Source organism: Phlebotomus papatasi, chromosome 3, assembly GCF_024763615.1.
Source record: "Phlebotomus papatasi isolate M1 chromosome 3, Ppap_2.1, whole genome shotgun sequence".
In the NCBI taxonomy this organism is placed as follows: domain Eukaryota; kingdom Metazoa; phylum Arthropoda; class Insecta; order Diptera; family Psychodidae; genus Phlebotomus; species Phlebotomus papatasi.
Window position 1 is genome coordinate 49499125 of NC_077224.1, and position 23747 is coordinate 49522871.

Below are 23747 nucleotides of genomic sequence, written 5' to 3' on the forward strand. Positions count from 1 at the left end.
ACCGGAGATACACTCAATCCCGATGTTATGCGCATTTTCGGGACCGAAAAAAACGCGCAAAATGGCATTACGCGTCGAGAAAATTTGCATACCTGCAGGGGTTTCTTTTGAGTAAATCGTACGTAGAACGAATTTCGCGCGGAGTAAAAGTAGTTCAAACAAAAAGATTCAACTGTTTAATAGAAATGCATAACAAACAGTTCCTTTTGACCAGAGTTCTTCAATAAATGGTTGGAATATTTAAAAAAAATTACCTTAATAAAAGAAATTAAAGTTTTATTCTGAAAATGTAGCAAAATGTGTTCAAATTTCCCGCGCCACAAAATAGTATACATTCAGGCGTATTTCAAAAATGATATCATAAATTGACGCCCAATTCTAAATTATTTTTTTCCAGTAAATCGTGATTGATAAGAAATTAGAGCAGTTAAGCCAAATAGCTGAGCTTTAGGTCTCAAGTCAGTATAACATTGTTAGGAGATCTAAGAAAAATATAAAAGCGAACTATATTGCAAAAAGATTACAAATTTTTCTTGAATTGTCGCAAAAACTGTTAAAGGCGTGGCTTGTTTCTCAAAGATGTAGTGACAGATGTCATGATGCTATGCTTCCTACAAATCACTGTCCTTTTAGAAGTCACAAAAGCCTATACGCTTCATAAAAAAAAAATGTTGAAAATTTAGCCACATTATCGAAATATTTTGGGGGCGTGACCTATTTTTACAGCCTATAATATTAAGAAATTAACTGAAAATGATTTATAAGTAATATAGGATACCTCGCCCCTCACCTAGAAAACAAATTTTGATCAGTTGTTCCGAAAATCTATTTGAACTATGCGGGAAATACCAAATTCTGTTATGACACGCCCATTTTTCCTAAGTTCTCTTCCATGTAAATCTCAATCCTTTATTTACTTTCCCATCAATCTGGAAGAACGAGATTTTCCACAGAAATATTGTAAGAAATTTAGAAAATTTACTTAAATTACTGAAAATATTTGAAAGGGCGTGGCTTATTTTATCAGTTTGCAATATTGACAAATGGATTACAAATAAATTGTGTACTTAATGACAATAAAACCCTCTAAACCATAAATTTTTCACCTCTTGCTCTGAACGATTGATAATACATATTAAATCGATTAAACGCTAAGACGGCGGTTTTCTACAAATCTTTATATTTTTATACATGATTTTTTTGCTTTCAAGAGCACCTGCTCAAAAGCATTGGTTTTTTAATAAATAAAATAAACAATGAATAAAATAAATAAAACGAAAAGATAAAATTGGGTAATGCCACGCCCACTTTTTTGCCTTACCTTAACTTCAGGGTTTTTTCTGTTTTGTTTTTAACTGCTCGAACTCCAAGAGAGAGCAGTTTTTTGTCATGATAAACGAACAAATTACTAAAATGAAATACTGCACAAAATTTATAAAATTCACTTAAATTCTCGTACACTGAGAAAAAAACGGTGGTGCGATTAACTTTTTTCCTCATTTTTAGGTGTAAAAATATATCAACTTTTTCTAATGTTAATTTTCCACCTTTTTTCAAGGTAAAATTAACATGAAAAAGGGTAACTTTAACCCATAATACACCTAAAAAGCGTAATATTTACACCGATTTCGGATCAATACTGCAGGGGAAAATAAACATTTCCGGAATGTTATTTTAAACTTTTTCGGATTTCTCTGTGTAATTACTTCACTGTGAGAGAAATCTGAAAAATTTAAAATAATATTTCAGAAATGTTAATTTTACCCTGAGGTATAGATCTGAAATCGGTGTAGATATTACCCCCTTTAGGTGTATTAGGGGTTAAAGTTACCCCATTTTAATGTTAATTTTACCCTCGAAAAGGTGTAAAATTAACCTTAAAATATGTTGATATATTTTTACACCTAAAGTTTTAAAGTTATGAGGAAAAAAAGGTAATCGCACCCTTGTTTTTTCTCAGTGATGGAAAGGTGGGAAATTATCTTGCTGCCAACAATGAGAGAAATCAGAAAAAGTTAAAATAACATTCGGGAAATGTTAATTTTACCCTGCAATTTTGATTTAAAAAAACCGGTGTAAATATTACCCTTTTTAGGTGTATTAGGGGTTAAAGGTACTCTTTTTCATATTAATTTCATCCTTAATAAGGTGTAAAATTAACATTAAAAAATGTTGATTTATTTTTTACACCTAAAAAGTGTTAAAATTCTGAGGAAAAAAAAGTTAATCGCACCCTCTTTTTTATCTCAGTGTTCGGTGGGCGTGGCTTATTTTTTAAGCATTCATTTTTTTTTAATTTGCTTAAAATAGAGCTCTTTAGCTGAATGAATATTTTTTTCAGTTCCAGAATTTTGTTTTAAAAAGCTGAAAAGATTATTAATTTTCTGCACTTTGATTTTTAATTTTTTTTTAATGTTTCTTTAAAAAAAATTTCTGTAAAAAAAGCATAAAAATAATTCTCTCGAATATCTCAAGAATAATAAATATATTCGTGTTTTTTTCTGATTAAATCTCTCCTTAAAAAATCGCCTGAGATGTTAACCCCTCGGCGGGATATCATTCCCAGAAAATAGAGAGGATGCAAGTATCACTTTTTCACCGATTCAAAATAATTGCAATGACTCAAACTGAAATTCCAGACAAAAATTCCTTACCTGAGCAGAATGGTCAGTTGCAGATCGTGCCCAAAACGCTCGAGAGCCGGTGTTCCTTCCACCCGAACAGCATTTATCTTCTCACGGAGTGATCTCGAGCAGCCACTGGAGCCCTGACGCTCACGCAGAATCTCCAGGATGTTTGGCTGCCTGAGGAAGGCCACCACTTTGTCATTGTAGGCCACGGGAATGTCTGGAGAGCCAATTGGTGGACGTGGCAGGGTCGGTGGTCGTGGCGGGGGAAGTGGAGCAATGTCATTCAGCGTCTCCGACGGCGGACGATGCCTGACACGGGGACGTTCAGTCGGCACACGAGGATCCATAAAGGATGTATTGCGATTTGTGTGATCAATAAAGAATTGCTGCAAGACAGCCATAAATCCAAATAAAAATACCGTCAGAATTATTCCCATTTAATTTTCTTTTTTCCAAAGACAGAACAAATTTTTAAAAATTTACACGAGATCTGAGAATTATTGCAAAAAAAAAGGCAAAAAACAAATGGTCAGTAAAAAGTCAAAAGTGGTCAGCAGAAAATCAAATTTGATCAGCAAATAATTCGAAATAATCAGCAAACATTTTCAATTTTGTCAGTAAAAACTTCAAATTGATCAGTAGATATATTCGAGTTGATCAGTAAAAAATTAAAAATGAGCAGCAAAAAAAAATTAAAAAAGCAATAAAAAATTCAAAAAAAAAAATAAAAAGTGGTCAGCAAAAAATTAAAAATGATCAGTAAAAAATTAAAAGTGGTCAGCAAAAAATATAAAGTGGTCAGTAAAAAATAAAAAGTGACCAGCAAAAAATTAAAAGTGATCAGTAAAAAATTAAAAGTGGTCAGCAAAAAATTAAAAGTGATCAGTGAAAAATAAAATATTGTCAGTAAAAAAATTAAAAATGAGCAGTAAAAAATAAAACTTTATCAGTAGAAAATCAAAAGTGGTCAGTAGAAAATAAAAATTGGTCAGTAAAAAAATTAAAAGTAAACAATAAAAAATTAAAAGTGGTCAGTAAAAAATATAAATTGGTCAGTAAAAAATATAAATTGGTCAGCGAAGAATTAAGCCAGTGAGTGATAATCCTAAATCAGCTTATAGAGGTGCATTTCCTTCGGGATCGGGAATCTTCGTTTTTTCCATTTCGTTTTTTACACTTTTGTTTTTCCCGTTCTTTTCTTTAGAATCTTTGTCTTCAGTAACTTTTGTTTTTAAAAACTTTGTCTTTGGAAATCTTGTCTTTCATACATTTTTAACAATTTTCATAAATTTTGTCTGTAACACATTTTGCACAAGTATATTTTAGAACTTTCCAAAAATTTCCTTTTTCTTAAAAAAAATTCCATTTGCCCCAAAGTACGAAACTAAAAACTTTCCCAAACCACAGAGAATTTCCCTTTGCCCCAAGGTACGAAACTAAAAACCTCCCAAAAACAGAAAACTTCCTTGTGGCCCGACAGACGATACTGATAACTTCCCAAAACACAGAAAATTTCCCTTTGCCCAAAATGACGAAACTAAAAATTTCGCAAAACAGAAAATTTCCCTTTGCCCTGAAGGACGAAACTAAAAACCTCCCAAAAATAGAAAATTTCCTTTCGTCCTGATAGGCGATACTGTTAACTTCCCAAAACACCCTTGTCCCAAAGGACGAGACTAAAAATTTCCCAAAATACAGAAATTTTCCTTTGCCCTAAATGATGAAACTAAAAATTTCCCAAAACAGGAAATTTCCCTTTGCTCTGAAGGACGAAACTAAAAACCTCCCAAAAACAGAAAATTTCCCTTTGCGCCGACAGGTGATACTATTTACTTCCCAAAACACCCTTGTCCCAAAGGACAAAACCAAAAATTTCCCAAAATACAGAAAATTTCCCTTTGCCCTAATTAACGAAACTAAAACTTTCCCAAAACAGAAAATTTCCCTTTCCCCAAAATGACGAAACTTAAAATTTGCAAAAACAAAATTTCCCTTTGCCCCAAATGATGAAACTAAAAATTTCCCTTTGCCCTGAAGGACGAAACTAAAAACTTCAAAAAACATCATTGTAATATCATTATTTTATTAAATAAAATATATTTGTTTAAAATATATAAAAGACAAGATTTCCAAAGACAAAGTTTCCAAAAAACAAGGGTTACCGAAGAAAAAGATTCCAAAGACAAATTGGAAAAAACAAAATGGTAAAAAAACAAAGATTCCGCAAACCCTTGGAAACTATGAGAGATAGAGGCCTCATACTTTACACCCTATTTAAGTCTCCTTTAGGCTCAAGATGTGCGAAATTTCACTTGAAAATGAAAAAAAATACTGCTCATTTTTAATTTTTTACTGACCACTTTTAATTTTTTATTTTTCCTGACCACATTTTATTTTTTACTGCACATTTTTAATTTTTGCTAACCATTTTTTTCACTGAATTGAAAATTTTCAATCTCTTGTTGACCACTTCTAGTTTTTTATTGAACTTTTTACTGACCACTTTATTTTCTACCAATCAAATTTTATTTTCTACTGCCCATTTTTAATTTTTAACTGATCACTTTTCACTTTTTACTGATCACTTTTTATTTTTAACTGATCAAATTTTATTTTTTACTGATAATTTTTAATTTTTTACTGGCCATTTTTAATTTTTTACTGACCACTTTTTATTTTCTATTGATAACATTTTATTTTCTACTGATCAAATTTTATTTTTTACTGATCATTTTTAGTTTCTTACTCGCCACTTTTTATCTTTTACTTACCACATTTTATTATTAACTGCTAATTTTTTATTTTTCACTGACCACTTTTGATATTCTACTGATCAAATTTTATTTTTTACTGCTCATTTTTAATTTTTTACTGACCGTATTTTATTTTTCACTGATCACTTTTAATTTTTTGCTGACCACTTTTTATTTTTTGCTGACCACTTTTAATTTTTTGCTGATCACTTTTGATTTTCTACTGATCAAATTTTAATTTTTACTGCTCATTTTTAATTTTTTTACTGACAATATTTTATTTTTCACTGATCACTTTTAATTTTTTGCTGACCACTTTTAATTTTTTACTGATCACTTTTAATTTTTTGCTGATCACTTTTTATTTTTTACTGATCACTTTTTATTTTTAACTGATCAAATTTTATTTTTTACTGATAATTTTTAATTTTTTACTGGCCATTTTTAATTTTTTACTGACCACTTTTTATTTTCTATTGATAACATTTTATTTTCTACTGATCAAATTTTATTTTTTACTGATCATTTTTAGTTTCTTACTCGCCACTTTTTATCTTTTACTTACCACATTTTATTATTAACTGCTAATTTTTTATTTTTCACTGACCACTTTTGATTTTCTACTGATCAAATTTTATTTTTTACTGCTCATTTTTAATTTTTTACTGACCGTATTTTATTTTTCACTGATCACTTTTAATTTTTTGCTGACCACTTTTTATTTTTTGCTGACCACTTTTAATTTTTTGCTGATCACTTTTGATTTTCTACTGATCAAATTTTAATTTTTACTGCTCAATTTTAATTTGTTTACTGACCATATTTTATTTTTCACTGTCACTTTTTAATTTTTTGCTGACCACTTTTTGTTTTTTACTGACCATTTTTTATTTTTTACTGCTAATTGTTAATTTTTTGCTGCGTTTTTTAAAATATTTTTACTGATCATTTTTAATTTTTTGCTGACCAAATTCAATATTTTTACTGCTCATTTTAAATTTTTTACTGACCACTTTTTGTTTTTTACTGATCATGTTTTATTTTTCACTGATCACTTTTTACTTTTTACTGATCATGTTTAATTTTTTGCTGACCACTTTTCATTTTTTACTGACCGCTTTTAATAAAGTACTGCTCTTTTTTTAATTTTTTACTGATCTTTTTAAACTTTTTGCTGCTCTTTTTTTTATTTTTTACTGATCATTTCGAATTTTTTGCTGACCAAATTTGACTTTTTACTGCTCGTTTATTCAATGCCAAAAAAACTAAATAAATAGACTTACCTTTCCGGACGAATCGAGTTTGGTCTCCCATCCGGATGGCAATTCCCTGTCACTGGCCGCAAAACTATTGACAAGTGCCACTAGATCCTTGTTATACTGATACCTGGCGAAGCAATTTGCATCCCTCCGAATCCTCAGGACCATGTGCTTCAGTGCAGCATTGCGATTGTAAACAGCCAGGGCTTCCAGATTGGTGTGCAACATCGAATAGAAATCCGGCCGGGAGAGCATTAGCAGCGCCGGATGAGATTCCTGAAGAGCCTGAATTGACTGAACTGCTCCGTCCGTTGAGTCTCCTTCGGAACTGCTGGCATTGGAGCCCCGATGTCCCGATGGAGTTGAACTGGAGCTAACCGGACGAGCTTCATTGGTGATTGTGCGTCTAATGGACTGATAGCGTCTGTCCAACTGCTGCCGATGCTGCTCCCTTCCTCCCATCGAAGTCACATTGTAAGTGGCTCCTGGCCGTTGCCAACTTGTTGTCCGGGTGGTGTGATCAATGTAAAAGATTCTACCGTGACTGTCCATTCGAGCCTCCCAGGCTGGCGGAAGAGGCTCTTCGGACTCTGCCACAGTTCCACGGGCTCTCTCAGGAATCGAAGGAAGCCTCGTGGGAGTCAGATGGCGCATTGGCAATTCATTGTCACTGCCAACACCACCATCAGGCACTCGACCAAATTCCGTCCTTTTACTGAGCAGAACCACTTCAGCGTGACGGATCTCGGGAGAGGGAACACTTTCCGGGGAGAAAACATCACGAGAATGCAGCTCAGGGGGAGTCAAATTGTCCGCCAGAGATCTGCAGAAGGAATGGAATTTCAGCTTACGACGCGTTTATCAACATCTAAATAAATTATACTTATGAAACTTTCATGAAATTTTCGAAACTTTCTTGTCCCTTACGAAACAAAATAAACAGAATAAGGTAAAATGCCCTCGACTCGACCGGTGGTCAATATTCGAATGTTTTAATGATGAATTTCTCTAAAATTGTCACTGATTCGTATTTATTTATGGAATAATTGACCTATTTTAGATCATACGCAAAATATTATAGCAAATAAAAATAAATTGAATAAATAACTCTACCGATGGAATTGAGGAACCGGTCGACTTGAGGGCACTTTACCTTAAATAAATTATTTAATTAAATAGAATAAATAAATTAAACAGAATGTTTAATTTATTTAATTTCAATTAATGCTTGATTATACGGCTACTGCCGACTTACTTCGTCAACAAGGAAAACGGTAGAAAATCCGGAAATTGTTGTTGAATTTTCTTATCCCTAAATAATTTGCTTAAGTGATAAAAGTGAATTTTTAAGTACCTATTACACTCAGTCCTGGGATTTTACACATTTTCGGGACCGAAAAAAAATACGCGAAATGGCTTTATGTATTGAGAAAACTTGCATACCCGTAGGGGCATTCTTTTGAATAAATCTGCCGTAGAACGAATTTCGCGCAGAGTAAAAGTAGTCAGAGCAAGAGTCAGAGCAAAAAGATTCAACTGTTTAAAAGAAATTCATCAACGAACAGTATGCTCTTTGGCCAGAGTTGTTCAATAAATAGTTAGAAGTTAGATTATTTAATATTTTTACATTAATAAAAAAAATTAAAGTTTAATCCTGAAAAATAAGCAGTGTCTTCAAATTTCCCGCGTCACAAAATAGTATACATTCAGGCGTATTTCAAACATGATTTCATAAATTGACTCCCAAAAGTAGGCAAACTTGCATGATTGTATGTGCATAATCTCGTCAGGTGCATAATCCTGAAGTGCATAATGCCGGGACTGAGTGTACTTCTCGAACTCAAAGAAAAAGTAGTTATATATTCGATTTTTTCAAATTGTCACCGTCCTAGAGCTTAAACGGTAAGAGATATCAACTTTCGGTCTTCAGTGACCCCTATTAAAAAAAAAACGATAACCAGACGTTTTTTTTATTTCCCCCCCCCCCACCCTTCTACATCCCCTCCAAAACTGTGTTTTTTGGTTTATTTCGAAAACGGCTCCTACGATTTCTTTTATTTTTAGATAGGTTTCGTAGATCATCCAGGTCTACATTTTTTCTAAACATACCTATAACCTAAAAAAAATCATCTTGATTTTTGAAGGAAAAAGTTTTTACTACTTTATACAGAGGATTTATTTTCAAACCGATTTGGATTCTTTTGGAAAGGTCTTGAAATTTTGAATTCGACTGCATCGGTCACAATTGGTATTGAATCGGTTAAGTACCAGTAAATGACTTATCTTTTTTAAGTTAAATGTCAATTTTTGTGAAAATGTATAAATAATATGATTCTAAAGAAAAAATTAAAATACGAAATTCCAATGAAAAGAGATGGCAGAACGTCCTAGCTTTGCTTACGAAAACTTACAAACTTACGAGATAGAAAGGACGTGGCTTAGATATAGTGACAAATGTCATGATGACAAGCTTCCTAAAAATCACTGACATTTTACCTGTATTGTGCTTCAGTGTTAATAATACACAAACTCCTATATGCTTCATAAATTGTTCATAAAAATATTGTAAACAATTTGGAAATTCTGTACAAATTATCGAAATATTTTGGGGGCGTGGCCTATTTTCCTAGCCTATAATATTATAAAAGAACCTACAAATAAAGTATTTATAAGTAATAATTATCTTTATTATACTTCGACTCCCATCTAGAACAGTTTTGATTATACCTCCCTGAAGCTGGCCGAAGGCCAGCCGAACGCGGGTTTGTGTCTTGGCTAAGAAAAACCGTTGCAAATTCAAATATTTTTTGTGTGTCTCGGCTAAAAAACACTGAGAAAAATTGAAATAATTATATAATAATGAAAAGAAAATTGCGGAAAATCTGTTTTTCATTGAAAATTATGGTGTGTGTCTTGGCTAAAAAGAAATTGATATGTACAATTTCCCAACTTTTTCTCTCTGAAAATTCTTTACGAACATAAAAAAATTTTGAACGAGTTCTCTGGTAAGTAACCATTTCAAAGGTTTTATTTTCCCTAACAAATCTCTTTGTTTCCTGGACTGATCATCCTGGATGTGATACATGTATGCAAGTTCAAAGAAAAGTCGTGTTTCACCAATGGTTTCCTTCTACTAAATTTTTCCCTACGGGGTTGTCATTTATCTCACTACCCAAAATAGATAGCCCACTAAATCCCTAATAAAATGTACCATGTGACATGCCTGACAAATCCTTTGTTTCCTGGACAGATCATCCTGGATGTGATACATGTATGCAAGTTCAAAGAAAAGTCGTGTTTCACCAATGGTTTCCTTCTACTAAATTTTTCCCTACGGGGTTGTCATTTGTCTCACTACCCAAAATAGATAGCCCACTAAATCCCTAATAAAATGTACCATGTGCCATGCCTGACAAATCCTTTGTTTCCTGGACAGATCATCCTGGATGTGATACATGTATGCAAGTTCAAAGAAAAGTCGTGTTTCACCAATGGTTTCCTTCTACTAAATTTTTCCCTACGGGGTTGTCATTTATCTCACTACCCAAAATAGATAGCCCACTAAATCCCTAATAAAATGTACCATGTGCCATGCCTGACAAATCCTTTGTTTCCTGGACAGATCATCCTGGATGTGATACATGTATGCAAGTTCAAAGAAAAGTCGTGTTTCACCAATGGTTTCCTTCTACTAAATTTTTCCCTACGGGGTTGTCATTTATCTCACTACCCAAAATAGATAGCCCACTAAATCCCTAATAAAATGTACCATGTGCCATGCCTGACAAATCCTTTGTTTCCTGGACAGATCATCCTGGATGTGATACATGTATGCAAGTTCAAAGAAAAGTCGTGTTTCACCAATGGTTTCCTTCTACTAAATTTTTCCCTACGGGGTTGTCATTTGTCTCACTACCCAAAATAGATAGCCCACTAAATCCCTAATAAAATGTACCATGTGCCATGCCTGACAAATCCTTTGTTTCCTGGACAGATCATCCTGGATGTGATACATGTATGCAAGTTCAAAGAAAAGTCGTGTTTCACCAATGGTTTCCTTCTACTAAATTTTTCCCTACGGGGTTGTCATTTGTCTCACTACCCAAAATAGATAGCCCACTAAATCCCTAATAAAATGTACCATGTGCCATGCCTGACAAATCCTTTGTTTCCTGGACAGATCATCCTGGATGTGATACATGTATGCAAGTTCAAAGAAAAGTCGTGTTTCACCAATGGTTTCCTTCTACTAAATTTTTCCCTACGGGGTTGTCATTTGTCTCACTACCCAAAATAGATAGCCCACTAAATCCCTAATAAAATGTACCATGTGACATGCCTGACAAATCCTTTGTTTCCTGGACAGATCATCCTGGATGTGATACATGTATGCAAGTTCAAAGAAAAGTCGTGTTTCACCAATGGTTTCCTTCTACTAAATTTTTCCCTACGGGGTTGTCATTTGTCTCACTACCCAAAATAGATAGCCCACTAAATCCCTAATAAAATGTACCATGTGACATGCCTGACAAATCCTTTGTTTCCTGGACAGATCATCCTGGATGTGATACATGTTTGCAAGTTCAAAGAAAAGTCGTGTTTCACCAATGGTTTCCTTCTACTAAATTTTTCCCTACGGGGTTGCCATTTATCTCACTACCCAAAATAGATAGCCCACTAAATCCCCAATAAAATGTACCATGTGCCATGCCTGACAAATCCTTTGTTTCCTGGACAGATCATCCTGGATGTGATACATGTATGCAAGTTCAAAGAAAAGTCGTGTTTCACCAATGGTTTCCTTCTACTAAATTTTTCCCTACGGGGTTGTCATTTGTCTCACTACCCAAAATAGATAGCCCACTAAATCCCTAATAAAATGTACCATGTGCCATGCCTGACAAATCCTTTGTTTCCTGGACAGATCATCCTGGATGTGATACATGTATGCAAGTTCAAAGAAAAGTCGTGTTTCACCAATGGTTTCCTTCTACTAAATTTTTCCCTACGGGGTTGTCATTTGTCTCACTACCCAAAATAGATAGCCCACTAAATCCCTAATAAAATGTACCATGTGACATGCCTGACAAATCCTTTGTTTCCTGGACAGATCATCCTGGATGTGATACATGTATGCAAGTTCAAAGAAAAGTCGTGTTTCACCAATGGTTTCCTTCTACTAAATTTTTCCCTACGGGGTTGTCATTTGTCTCACTACCCAAAATAGATAGCCCACTAAATCCCTAATAAAATGTACCATGTGACATGCCTGACAAATCCTTTGTTTCCTGGACAGATCATCCTGGATGTGATACATGTATGCAAGTTCAAAGAAAAGTCGTGTTTCACCAATGGTTTCCTTCTACTAAATTTTTCCCTACGGGGTTGCCATTTATCTCACTACCCAAAATAGATAGCCCACTAAATCCCCAATAAAATGTACCATGTGCCATGCCTGACAAATCCTTTGTTTCCTGGACAGATCATCCTGGATGTGATACATGTATGCAAGTTCAAAGAAAAGTCGTGTTTCACCAATGGTTTCCTTCTACTAAATTTTTCCCTACGGGGTTGTCATTTATCTCACTACCCAAAATAGATAGCCCACTAAATCCCTAATAAAATGTACCATGTGCCATGCCTGACAAATCCTTTGTTTCCTGGACAGATCATCCTGGATGTGATACATGTATGCAAGTTCAAAGAAAAGTCGTGTTTCACCAATGGTTTCCTTCTACTAAATTTTTCCCTACGGGGTTGTCATTTATCTCACTACCCAAAATAGATAGCCCACTAAATCCCTAATAAAATGTACCATGTGACATGCCTGACAAATCCTTTGTTTCCTGGACAGATCATCCTGGATGTGATACATGTATGCAAGTTCAAAGAAAAGTCGTGTTTCACCAATGGTTTCCTTCTACTAAATTTTTCCCTACGGGGTTGCCATTTATCTCACTACCCAAAATAGATAGCCCACTAAATCCCCAATAAAATGTACCATGTGCCATGCCTGACAAATCCTTTGTTTCCTGCTGGACAGATCATCCTGGATGTGATACATGTATGCAAGTTCAAAGAAAAGTCGTGTTTCACCAATGGTTTCCTTCTACTAAATTTTCCCCTACGGGGTTGCTGCAGATGTGACATCCCAAAATAAGTAGCCCACTTCATCCTGAACATGATCTACCATGCGTCATATGCGAAGGAATTCTGACTTCCGGTTTATAAGCCCATGACTCTGACCCATGTAAGAAAAACTCAATGAGAATTAATTTTTACTAAATAGTTAATTCTCCCAATTTTCTCCTACGGGGTTGCTGCAGATGTGACATCCCAAAATAAGTAGCCCACTTCATCCTGAACATGATCTACCATGCGTCATATGCGAAGGAATTCTGACTTCCGGTTTATGAGCCCATGAGACATATGAGAGATCGACGCCGAGAAATTTTCGGCGGCTGCGGCTAAAATTTTAAAAATGTCTACGGCTCGCTGCTGCGCGCCGGCGCGCCAGCCGAGGATATCGGCTGCGGCTCAACCAGGCGCGCCGGATTTTTTTCATATTTTTCGATTACAACCACTATTATACACCGATTGTCCTCAAAATTATAAATAGAAAACGTTTAGTAGCAATCAAAGCTTTTAAAGGAAAACCTATCAATTTTAGAATTGAGCATGACATTTGCCTATTACTAATAAAAAAACGCACAATAAAGTAAAAGGTGAATTTCATTGGCATGTGATAAGGAAAATAATTTTATCTGAATGGCAAAATGTCCGAAAATTTCCCAAAATGGGGCAAAATGAAACAAAACTGAAATTATTTCAGAAGAGAACAAAAAATGCATTTTTACTTACTCCAAAATATTTGTAATCAGGAAACATTGGACAAAACTTATCAAAACTGACATTTAACTTTTTAGATGAGCTCTTCGAAAACATGAGATATATTCACTTAGCATAGAAAATTTACTGCTTTACAACTTCCGAAAATATGATTTTCGAGTCATTTTATATCGATTCTCAAATGTACTGCGGAAAATATTGTTGTGATGTGTAACTTATTACATTTTTCTCTTGACAAAATGTTCAATTGATATAATTTTACAAAAAATATATATTCTACAATTTCGAGATGTTCTTCTACTTTACACTTCTACTTTAGAATTTTAATGCGATTCACATTGATGATCGCTAATAAACATACTAAGGGGTAATTTGCAAATTTGAATCACTAAATATTTAGGATTTGATCTACCCAAAATCTTTTCTAAATAGGATTGAATTAATTTCAATAGAATATGGTGGTAGATTTATTGAAAATCTGAAGATAGAAATTCTTAGTGATTTTTAGTAATTAATATTTGATTTTATCTCCTCATAATGTAAATTATTTATTAGAGCAGTAGCCTTAATATTTTATATATTTAGGACTTACTTCAGAACTTTTGTAAGATAAATACTAGAAACCATCTGAGTTGATTGTAGAAGCACTTCACCTAATTTTGGAAATTCCATGATTGATTTTAGAGGTTCTCTTAAATCAATTAGAAAACACTGGAATATGACCACTCATCACAAATACACTTGATTTTAGAAGTTTTCAGTTTGATTTTTATAAGTTTCCCAGAGTCAATCTAAAAACAAGTTTATTTATTTTTAAAACACCTCATAATTTGTTGATATTTTTTTTTTGTAGAAACAGTTGGTCGGAATATCCGATTTTAATAGTAAAAGCAAACTTATTAAGCAAAAGAATCATGACAGGGTAAAATAAATCAATTCAGAGCCTGACCCAAAAATAGGAACATTTTTAATTAGAACAGCGGACCATCAAACCTAATATTTAGTAAAACTATTTTTCACTTTTCTTTGTAAAAATTTTGCACATATATTGCATCGCATCTTAAACAAATTTGCTCGTAATTCTTGTATTTTCGGCGAATATTATGAAATATGTATATTTAGATAGCTTTAAACGCACAATTTCGAAATATATCAAAGTGATAAGTCAATTCTCCGTGAAAAAACTTACCTTTAGGTTACAGTGCCTTTATCATCTAAGAAATTTCTAATTCTAAAACCTTAAATCTATACTAAAAAGGATTAAATTTAGTAAAAGAATAGTGGAATAATTTTACAAAAAAAAGTATTGGCAAATAACATGTCGTAAAAACCATGCATTACGGGAATTTTAAATGTCACTTTTTGGTTGTCAAATTAATAAGCCCACATTTCTTAAATATTAAAAGGTTAAGATTTTGCACAAAAGAGCCACAGCTTCACTATAATAGGGTCAATAATATGTTTAAAAAAGTCGCACAGCTCAAGGTAGTATGATGTTGTAAAAACATCCTCAGAGCTCATGCTCAAAACTAATAAATAAATAAATAAACTTGTTTTTGGATTGACTCTGAGAAACTTATAAAAATTAAACTGAAAACTTCTAAAATCAAGTGTATTTGTGATGAGTGGTCATATTCCAGTGTTTTCTAATTGACTTAAGAGAACCTTTAAAATCAATCATGGAATTTCCAAAATTAGGTGAAGTGCTTCTACAATCAACTCAGATGGTTTCTAGTATTTATCTTACAAAAGTTCTGAAGTAAGTCCTATATATATAAAATATTAATGCTACTGCTCTAATAAATAATTTACATTATGAGGAGATAAAATCAAAAATTAATTACTAAAAATCACTAAGAATTTCTTTCTTCAGATTTTCAATAAATCTACCACCATATTCTATTGAAATTAATTCAATCCTATTTAGAAAAGATTTTGGGTAGATCAAATCCTAAATATTTAGTGATTCAAATTTGCAAATTACCCCTTAGTATGTTTATTAGCGATCATCAATGTGAATCGCATTAAAATTCTAAAGTAGAAGTGTAAAGTAGAAGAACATCTCGAAATTGTAGAATATATATTTTTTGTAAAATTATATCAATTGAACATTTTGTCAAGAGAAAAATGTAATAAGTTACACATCACAACAATATTTTCCGCAGTACATTTGAGAATCGATATAAAATGATTCGAAAATCATATTTTCGGAAGTTGTAAAGTAGTAAATTTTCTATGCTAAGTGAATATATCTCATGTTTTCGAAGAGCTCATCTAAAAAGTTAAATGTCAGTTTTGATAAGTTTTGTCCAATGTTTCCTGATTACAAATATTTTGGAGTAAGTAAAAATGCATTTTTTGTTCTCTTCTGAAATAATTTCAGTTTTGTTTCAATTTGCCCCATTTTGGGAAATTTTCGGACATTTTGCCATTCAGATAAAATTATTTTCCTTATCACATGCCAATGAAATTCACCTTTTACTTTATTGTGCGTTAGTAATAGGCAAATGTCATGCTCAATTCTAAAATTGATAGGTTTTCCTTTAAAAGCTTTGATTGCTACTAAACGTTTTCTATTTATAATTTTGTAATTCTAGCAAAAAATATTCTAATTTTGAGGACAATCGGTGTATAATAGTGATTGTAATCGAAAAATATGAAAAAAATCCGGCGCGCCTGGTTGAGCCGCAGCCGATATCCTCGGCTGGCGCGCCGGCGCGCAGCGAGCCGTAGACATTTTTAAAATTTTAGCCGCAGCCGCCGAAAATTTCTCGGCGTCGATCTCTCATATGACTCATGGGCTCATAAACCGGAAGTAAGAATTCCTTCGCACATGACGCATGGTAGATCATGTTCAGGATGAAGTGGGCTACTTATTTTGGGATGTCACATCTGCAGCAACCCCGTAGGAGAAAATTGGAAGAATTAACTATTTAGTAGAAATGGATTCTCATTGAGTTTTTCTTACATGGGTCAGAGTCATGGGCTTATAAACCGGAAGTCAGAATTCCTTCGCATATGACGCATGGTAGATCATGTTCAGGATGAAGTGGGCTATTTATTTTAGGATGTCACATCTGCATCAACCCCGTAGGAGAAAATTGGAAGAATTAACTATTTAGTAGAAATGGATTCTCATTGAGTTTTTCTTACATGGGTCAGAGTCATGGGCTTATAAACCGGAAGTCAGAATTCCTTCGCATATGACGCATGGTAGATCATGTTCAGGATGAAGTGGGCTATTTATTTTAGGATGTCACATCTGCATCAACCCCGTAGGAGAAAATTGGAAGAATTAACTATTTAGTAGAAATGGATTCTCATTGAGTTTTTCTTACATGGGTCAGAGTCATGGGCTTATAAACCGGAAGTCAGAATTCCTTCGCATATGACGCATGGTAGATCATGTTCAGGATGAAGTGGGCTATTTATTTTAGGATGTCACATCTGCAGCAACCCCGTAGGAGAAAATTGGAAGAATTAACTATTTAGTAGAAATGGATTCACATTGAGTTTTTCTTACATGGGTCAGAGTCATGGGCTTATAAACCGGAAGTCAGAATTCCTTCGCATATGACGCATGGTAGATCATGTTCAGGATGAAGTGGGCTATTTATTTTAGGATGTCACATCTGCATCAACCCCGTAGGAGAAAATTGGAAGAATTAACTATTTAGTAGAAATGGATTCTCATTGAGTTTTTCTTACATGGGTCAGAGTCATGGGCTTATAAACCGGAAGTCAGAATTCCTTCGCACATGACGCATGGTAGATCATGTTCAGGATGAAGTGGGCTATTTATTTTAGGATGTCACATCTGCAGCAACCCCGTAGGAGAAAATTGGAAGAATTAACTATTTAGTAGAAATGGATTCTCATTGAGTTTTTCTTACATGGGTCAGAGTCATGGGCTTATAAACCGGAAGTCAGAATTCCTTCGCATATGACGCATGGTAGATCATGTTCAGGATGAAGTGGGCTATTTATTTTAGGATGTCACATCTGCATCAACCCCGTAGGAGAAAATTGGAAGAATTAACTATTTAGTAGAAATGGATTCTCATTGAGTTTTTCTTACATGGGTCAGAGTCATGGGCTTATAAACCGGAAGTCAGAATTCCTTCGCATATGACGCATGGTAGATCATGTTCAGGATGAAGTGGGCTATTTATTTTGGGATGTCACATCTGCATCAACCCCGTAGGAGAAAATTGGAAGAATTAACTATTTAGTAGAAATGGATTCTCATTGAGTTTTTCTTACATGGGTCAGAGTCATGGGCTTATAAACCGGAAGTCAGAATTCCTTCGCACATGACGCATGGTAGATCATGTTCAGGATGAAGTGGGCTATTTATTTTAGGATGTCACATCTGCAGCAACCCCGTAGGAGAAAATTGGAAGAATTAACTATTTAGTAGAAATGGATTCTCATTGAGTTTTTCTTACATGGGTCAGAGTCATGGGCTTATAAACCGGAAGTCAGAATTCCTTCGCATATGACGCATGGTAGATCATGTTCAGGATGAAGTGGGCTATTTATTTTAGGATGTCACATCTGCATCAACCCCGTAGGAGAAAATTGGAAGAATTAACTATTTAGTAGAAATGGATTCTCATTGAGTTTTTCTTACATGGGTCAGAGTCATGGGCTTATAAACCGGAAGTCAGAATTCCTTCGCATATGACGCATGGTAGATCATGTTCAGGATGAAGTGGGCTATTTATTTTAGGATGTCACATCTGCAGCAACCCCGTAGGAGAAAATTGGAAGAATTAACTATTTAGTAGAAATGGATTCACATTGAGTTTTTCTTACATGGGTCAGAGTCATGGGCTTATAAACCGGAAGTCAGAATTCCTTCGCATATGACGCATGGTAGATCATGTTCAGGATGAAGTGGGCTATTTATTTTAGGATGTCACATCTGCATCAACCCCGTAGGAGAAAATTGGAAGAATTAACTATTTAGTAGAAATGGATTCTCATTGAGTTTTTCTTACATGGGTCAGAGTCATGGGCTTATAAACCGGAAGTCAGAATTCCTTCGCACATGACGCATGGTAGATCATGTTCAGGATGAAGTGGGCTATTTATTTTAGGATGTCACATCTGCAGCAACCCCGTAGGAGAAAATTGGAAGAATTAACTATTTAGTAGAAATGGATTCTCATTGAGTTTTTCTTACATGGGTCAGAGTCATGGGCTTATAAACCGGAAGTCAGAATTCCTTCGCATATGACGCATGGTAGATCATGTTCAGGATGAAGTGGGCTATTTATTTTAGGATGTCACATCTGCATCAACCCCGTAGGAGAAAATTGGAAGAATTAACTATTTAGTAGAAATGGATTCTCATTGAGTTTTTCTTACATGGGTCAGAGTCATGGGCTTATAAACCGGAAGTCAGAATTCCTTCGCATATGACGCATGGTAGATCATGTTCAGGATGAAGTGGGCTATTTATTTTGGGATGTCACATCTGCATCAACCCCGTAGGAGAAAATTGGAAGAATTAACTATTTAGTAGAAATGGATTCTCATTGAGTTTTTCTTACATGGGTCAGAGTCATGGGCTTATAAACCGGAAGTCAGAATTCCTTCGCACATGACGCATGGTAGATCATGTTCAGGATGAAGTGGGCTATTTATTTTAGGATGTCACATCTGCAGCAACCCCGTAGGAGAAAATTGGAAGAATTAACTATTTAGTAGAAATGGATTCTCATTGAGTTTTTCTTACATGGGTCAGAGTCATGGGCTTATAAACCGGAAGTCAGAATTCCTTCGCATATGACGCATGGTAGATCATGTTCAGGATGAAGTGGGCTACTTATTTTGGGATGTCACATCTGCAGCAACCCCGTAGGAGAAAATTGGAAGAATTAACTATTTAGTAGAAATGGATTCTCATTGAGTTTTTCTTACATGGGTCAGAGTCATGGGCTTATAAACCGGAAGTCAGAATTCCTTCGCACATGACGCATTGTAGATCATGTTCAGGATGAAGTGGGCTATTTATTTTGGGATGTCACATCTGCATCAACCCCGTAGGAGAAAATTGGAAGAATTAACTATTTAGTAGAAATGGATTCTCATTGAGTTTTTCTTACATGGGTCAGAGTCATGGGCTTATAAACCGGAAGTCAGAATTCCTTCGCATATGACGCATGGTAGATCATGTTCAGGATGAAGTGGGCTACTTATTTTGGGATGTCACATCTGCAGCAACCCCGTAGGAGAAAATTGATTCTTTGATATGTTTGCTAATTTTCTTCATTGGATTTAGGAAAATACATGTAAATGTGATTATTACTGAGTTTTTTCAACTCCTACCTAGTGGTATCAATTAAGTGGATCAGGATATTTTGTTTGAAATTTGTATCTTTATGAATTATGTTTTGAAAGAAAATATTGGAAAATATGAGAGAAAATATTTTATTTTAGCCAAGACACGCACCTTAATTTTCATTTAAATGAAGTTTTTCCTGAATTTTCATTTCATTTTCCTGCATTTATTTTAATTTTTCTCAGTGTTTTTTAGTCAAGACACAAAAAAATATTTGAATTTGCAACGGTTTTTCTTAGCCAAGTCACAAACCCGCATTCGGCTGGCCTTCGGCCAGCTTCAGGGAGGTGATGCGATGAACTTTTTTTCCTCATTAACACGTTTTAGGTGTAAATATATAGGGTAAATCGTGGAAAGCGAGACACTTAAGAAAAAATCCAATTTCAAATCCATTTTTAGACTGAATAAATAATTATTTTTTACCATTTTTTTGTATCATGGGATTCTTTGACAAATATTTTAACAGAATCTTAACAGTTGTTATTAAATATTGCAACCGAATAATCGGAAAATTCACGAAAATTAAAAAATAACACATTTTGAAAAGATGGACAAAATTTTGGAAAGTTGGACAAAAACTTTTGGAAAGTTGGACATAGTGATATTAATGACAAAATATCATACAAAATATGTAGATAATCAAATCTTGAGGGTTTTCTCTGTATACTTGCACATTTGATGGTTATGCTAATCCCTCCTTTATGTCCGGGTAACAGTTGAGGAACGCTAATTACCAAGAACTACCCGGACGTCCAACCAAAAAGAGGTTCTGTAAATTTCACAGACGCCTCGCGCTGTCCAGCAGTTATAACTTTAAAGCGGATGCAATTTTTAGCACATTTCAATTTCCCATCCGCCCAAGTCCTTTTCCACTTGCTTTGGGAGTTCTGTAGAGGCTCCTATTTGTCTTTCTCCAGGAGTTTTTGCGATATTTACTATACATTCTGTCAGAAAAAGTGGTCTTCGGAATCTGGAAATCCTTGCAGCCTTTTCCAGGAGATTTTCTCCTTATCAGCTGCTAACTGCTGTTGCAACTATTTCTCCGGATACTTAAGGATCTTTGTTTCCCTTGTGAACATGATTTCACTGCACAATGTTGCAAACCTTTGGGAAAAATATGTGAAAGCTCTATTAGAATCAGCAAACTCCCAATAAGAATATATTTCCCTGGTGCAGTTACCTTCAAATAAAACAGTGGCAGAGCATTAGCACAGAGATTCTCACTATCTATAGGGCCGGGAAGGCGTACAATACCTTTAGGAGGGAAGAGAGATTGGTTAAGGAATGTATTTGGCGAGAAGGATTAAAAAATTTTCCTTTTTCCGCCAAGAAGCAATCTCTTCCCTTTGTGGTGGGTCACCTCGTGGTGGATCTTGGCCCCTTTTTCTCGAAATCACTCGAAACTCAAGCTTTTCCTCCTGGATTTTCACTGTCCCCCGATCAGCTGATGTTTCCACTCCACAAAACAACTTTTTAACAATTTACAAATTTTATTTCCACTTAATTAATTATAAATTTTTCCTCAAATTTTAATTTTTCACACCAATCACCAAATTTGCACAGAGAACATGAAGAAAGAACTAACAGTAACATGGGAGAAAGTCCAAGAGTGAAGAGATGATAGAAGGAGAAAATCCCACTAATATCGATATCATCCTCCATCTCTCTTTTGATCGATATTTTGAATCTGCTTCTCTTATTAACGGTCACTTCTTCTTATTTTACACTAAAACCCCAACATCCTCCCCGGTCTGGACGTGCGCCTCCTGGTGCAGTCCAGAAGAGTCTTCTGTAGATTGGGGAAGTCTGGCGATTTTCGTTATTGGACGTTTGTACACTCCTCTTGAAGTCCTCACTGAGACCACTCTCACCCTGCCGTCAGTGCCAGGATGGATGGTTTTCACTTGTCCGAGCACCCACTTCGAACCCTCTCTCGTCTCATCCAGGAGTAAGATCACTTCATCTACCTTTAAATTCTCTCGAGCGATCTTCCATCGCGGTCTTTGTTGGAGGGTGTTGAGGTAGTGAAGTCTCCATTTTCTCCCAAACTCCTGCACCCGTCTTTGACAATGTTGCCAGTATGAGAGACGATTTTCTGGAATGTGTGACAGGTCCGGGTCCGGTGGAGCGTTTCCAGGGGCTCCCACCAAGAAATGGCCAGGTGTGAGATAGTCCCTCTCGTTGGGATCATCGGACAGCAGACACAGAGGTCGGCTGTTTAGGACGGATTCTATTTGACATAGAATAGTGTGGAACTCTTCATAGGAGAGAGCAGAAGATGTCGTGGCACGAACCAAGTGGTACTTGGTGCTCTTCACGCAGGCCTCCCACAAACCTCCATGGTGGGGAGAGGCAGGAGGATTGAAATGCCACGTGATACCATCATCCTGAGTGCGGTTCACAATCTCCTGTTGTGCCGCTTCCTGATTGAAGAGTCGGATAAGCTCGTTTGCAGCACCCTCGAAATTTTTCCCGCAGTCAGAATAGATATGTCGAGGAGTACTTCTTCTGGCTGCGAACCGTCTGAAGGCGGCTAGAAATGCTTCCGTTGAAAGCGAAGACACTAACTCGAGGTGTGCTGCCTTCGTTGCCATGCAAACGAAGATGGCAATGTAGACTTTCTGGGTTCCAGATTTCCGGGACCGTGCTCCCCGGGTCGCGGAAGAGATCATGTTGAGCGGGCCGGCGAAGTCTACACCAGTTGCTTGGAAGGGCCGATACAAATTTACCCTATGGTCGGGTAGATCACCCATTAATTGGTCCAAAGGTTTGGGCTTCTTCAGGTAGCACTTCAGGCAATCGTGCACAACTCTCTTGGCAAGATTTCGACCAGCTATTGGCCAGAACTTCTGGCGAACGGAAGCCAATAAGAGTGTAGGAGGAGCGTGCAACTGTTTGGAATGCTCATGACGCACGATTCTATAAGTGAGTAGGGATCTTGGGAGCAATACTGGGTGTCTGGTCGAGAAGGGCTCATCCGCATTCTTGAGTCTTCCACCAACTCTGATAATGCCATCTCTATCCAAGAATAGAGCAAGACTCTGAAGCGACTTCCACTCACGTGAGAGCGCCTCACTCCTTTCCAGCTGAGCACAAACCTCCGGAAGAGAGCTTTGTTGGTCCATCTTAATGAGGAAAAGGAGTGCTCTCTCCATCTCGTCAGCTGTAATGGCTAAATTGGTCTTGGGAAGCGGACGAGGACCTTTATAGGTAAATCTCAGGCAGTATGCAACGATCCGTTGGACTTTGAGAATAGATGAGAACATTCGAAGTAGATCTCCAAAGACAAACTCCTTCGCCTTGATCAGAAAACAATTGGCCTCAGGACAGGCAGTGGGATTGAAGGGTGGTGGCCATGATCTCTCTGGACATCTAATCCATTCAGGACCCTCAAACCATAAACTATTGTCCATGAGCTGTGAAGGAGAGACACCACGAGAAATTATGTCTGCAGGATTTTCTTCAGACACTACGTGGCGCCACTGATCAGGTGAAGAATGTTTCCGGATACGCTGAACACGATGGGCTACAAATACCTTGTAGGATTGTGGAGGGCTGTGGATCCAGTGCAGGACAATCGTGGAGTCAGTCCAGAAATGGATTGCATCTGGTCCAACAGCATCAGTGAACTTGGCAATGGTTTCAGCTGCTAAGGTAGCACCACACAACTCTAACTTCGGTATAGTGAGTTGGCTCAATGGAGCTACTCGGGACTTGGCAAGCAACAATCTCGCACAGGATTCATCTCCGGAGCCAGTCACAATGTACACTGCAACTCCATAGACCCGTGTACTGGCATCGCAGAAAGTGTGAAGCTCAACACGATCTGGAGATTGGAAGCAAGAAATCCAGCGCGGAATGCTGACATCTTTGATAGTTTGGAGACGAAGAACAAAGTCCTTCCATC

General features: G+C 35.8%; 1 protein-coding gene across 1 annotated transcript in view; it reads right to left on the bottom strand.

Moving 5' to 3' along the window:
* LOC129808074 (E3 ubiquitin-protein ligase HECW2) overlaps positions 1 to 23747 on the bottom strand; it is a 92550-nt gene that overhangs the window by 39663 nt on the left and 29140 nt on the right. Inside the window, exons 3-4 of the mRNA XM_055857756.1 lie at positions 6667 to 7465; positions 2655 to 3016 (exon numbers count right to left, since the gene is read on the bottom strand). Coding sequence (XP_055713731.1) covers positions 2655 to 3016; positions 6667 to 7465 — 1161 coding nt within the window. The remainder of the gene's footprint in view (positions 1 to 2654; positions 3017 to 6666; positions 7466 to 23747) is intronic.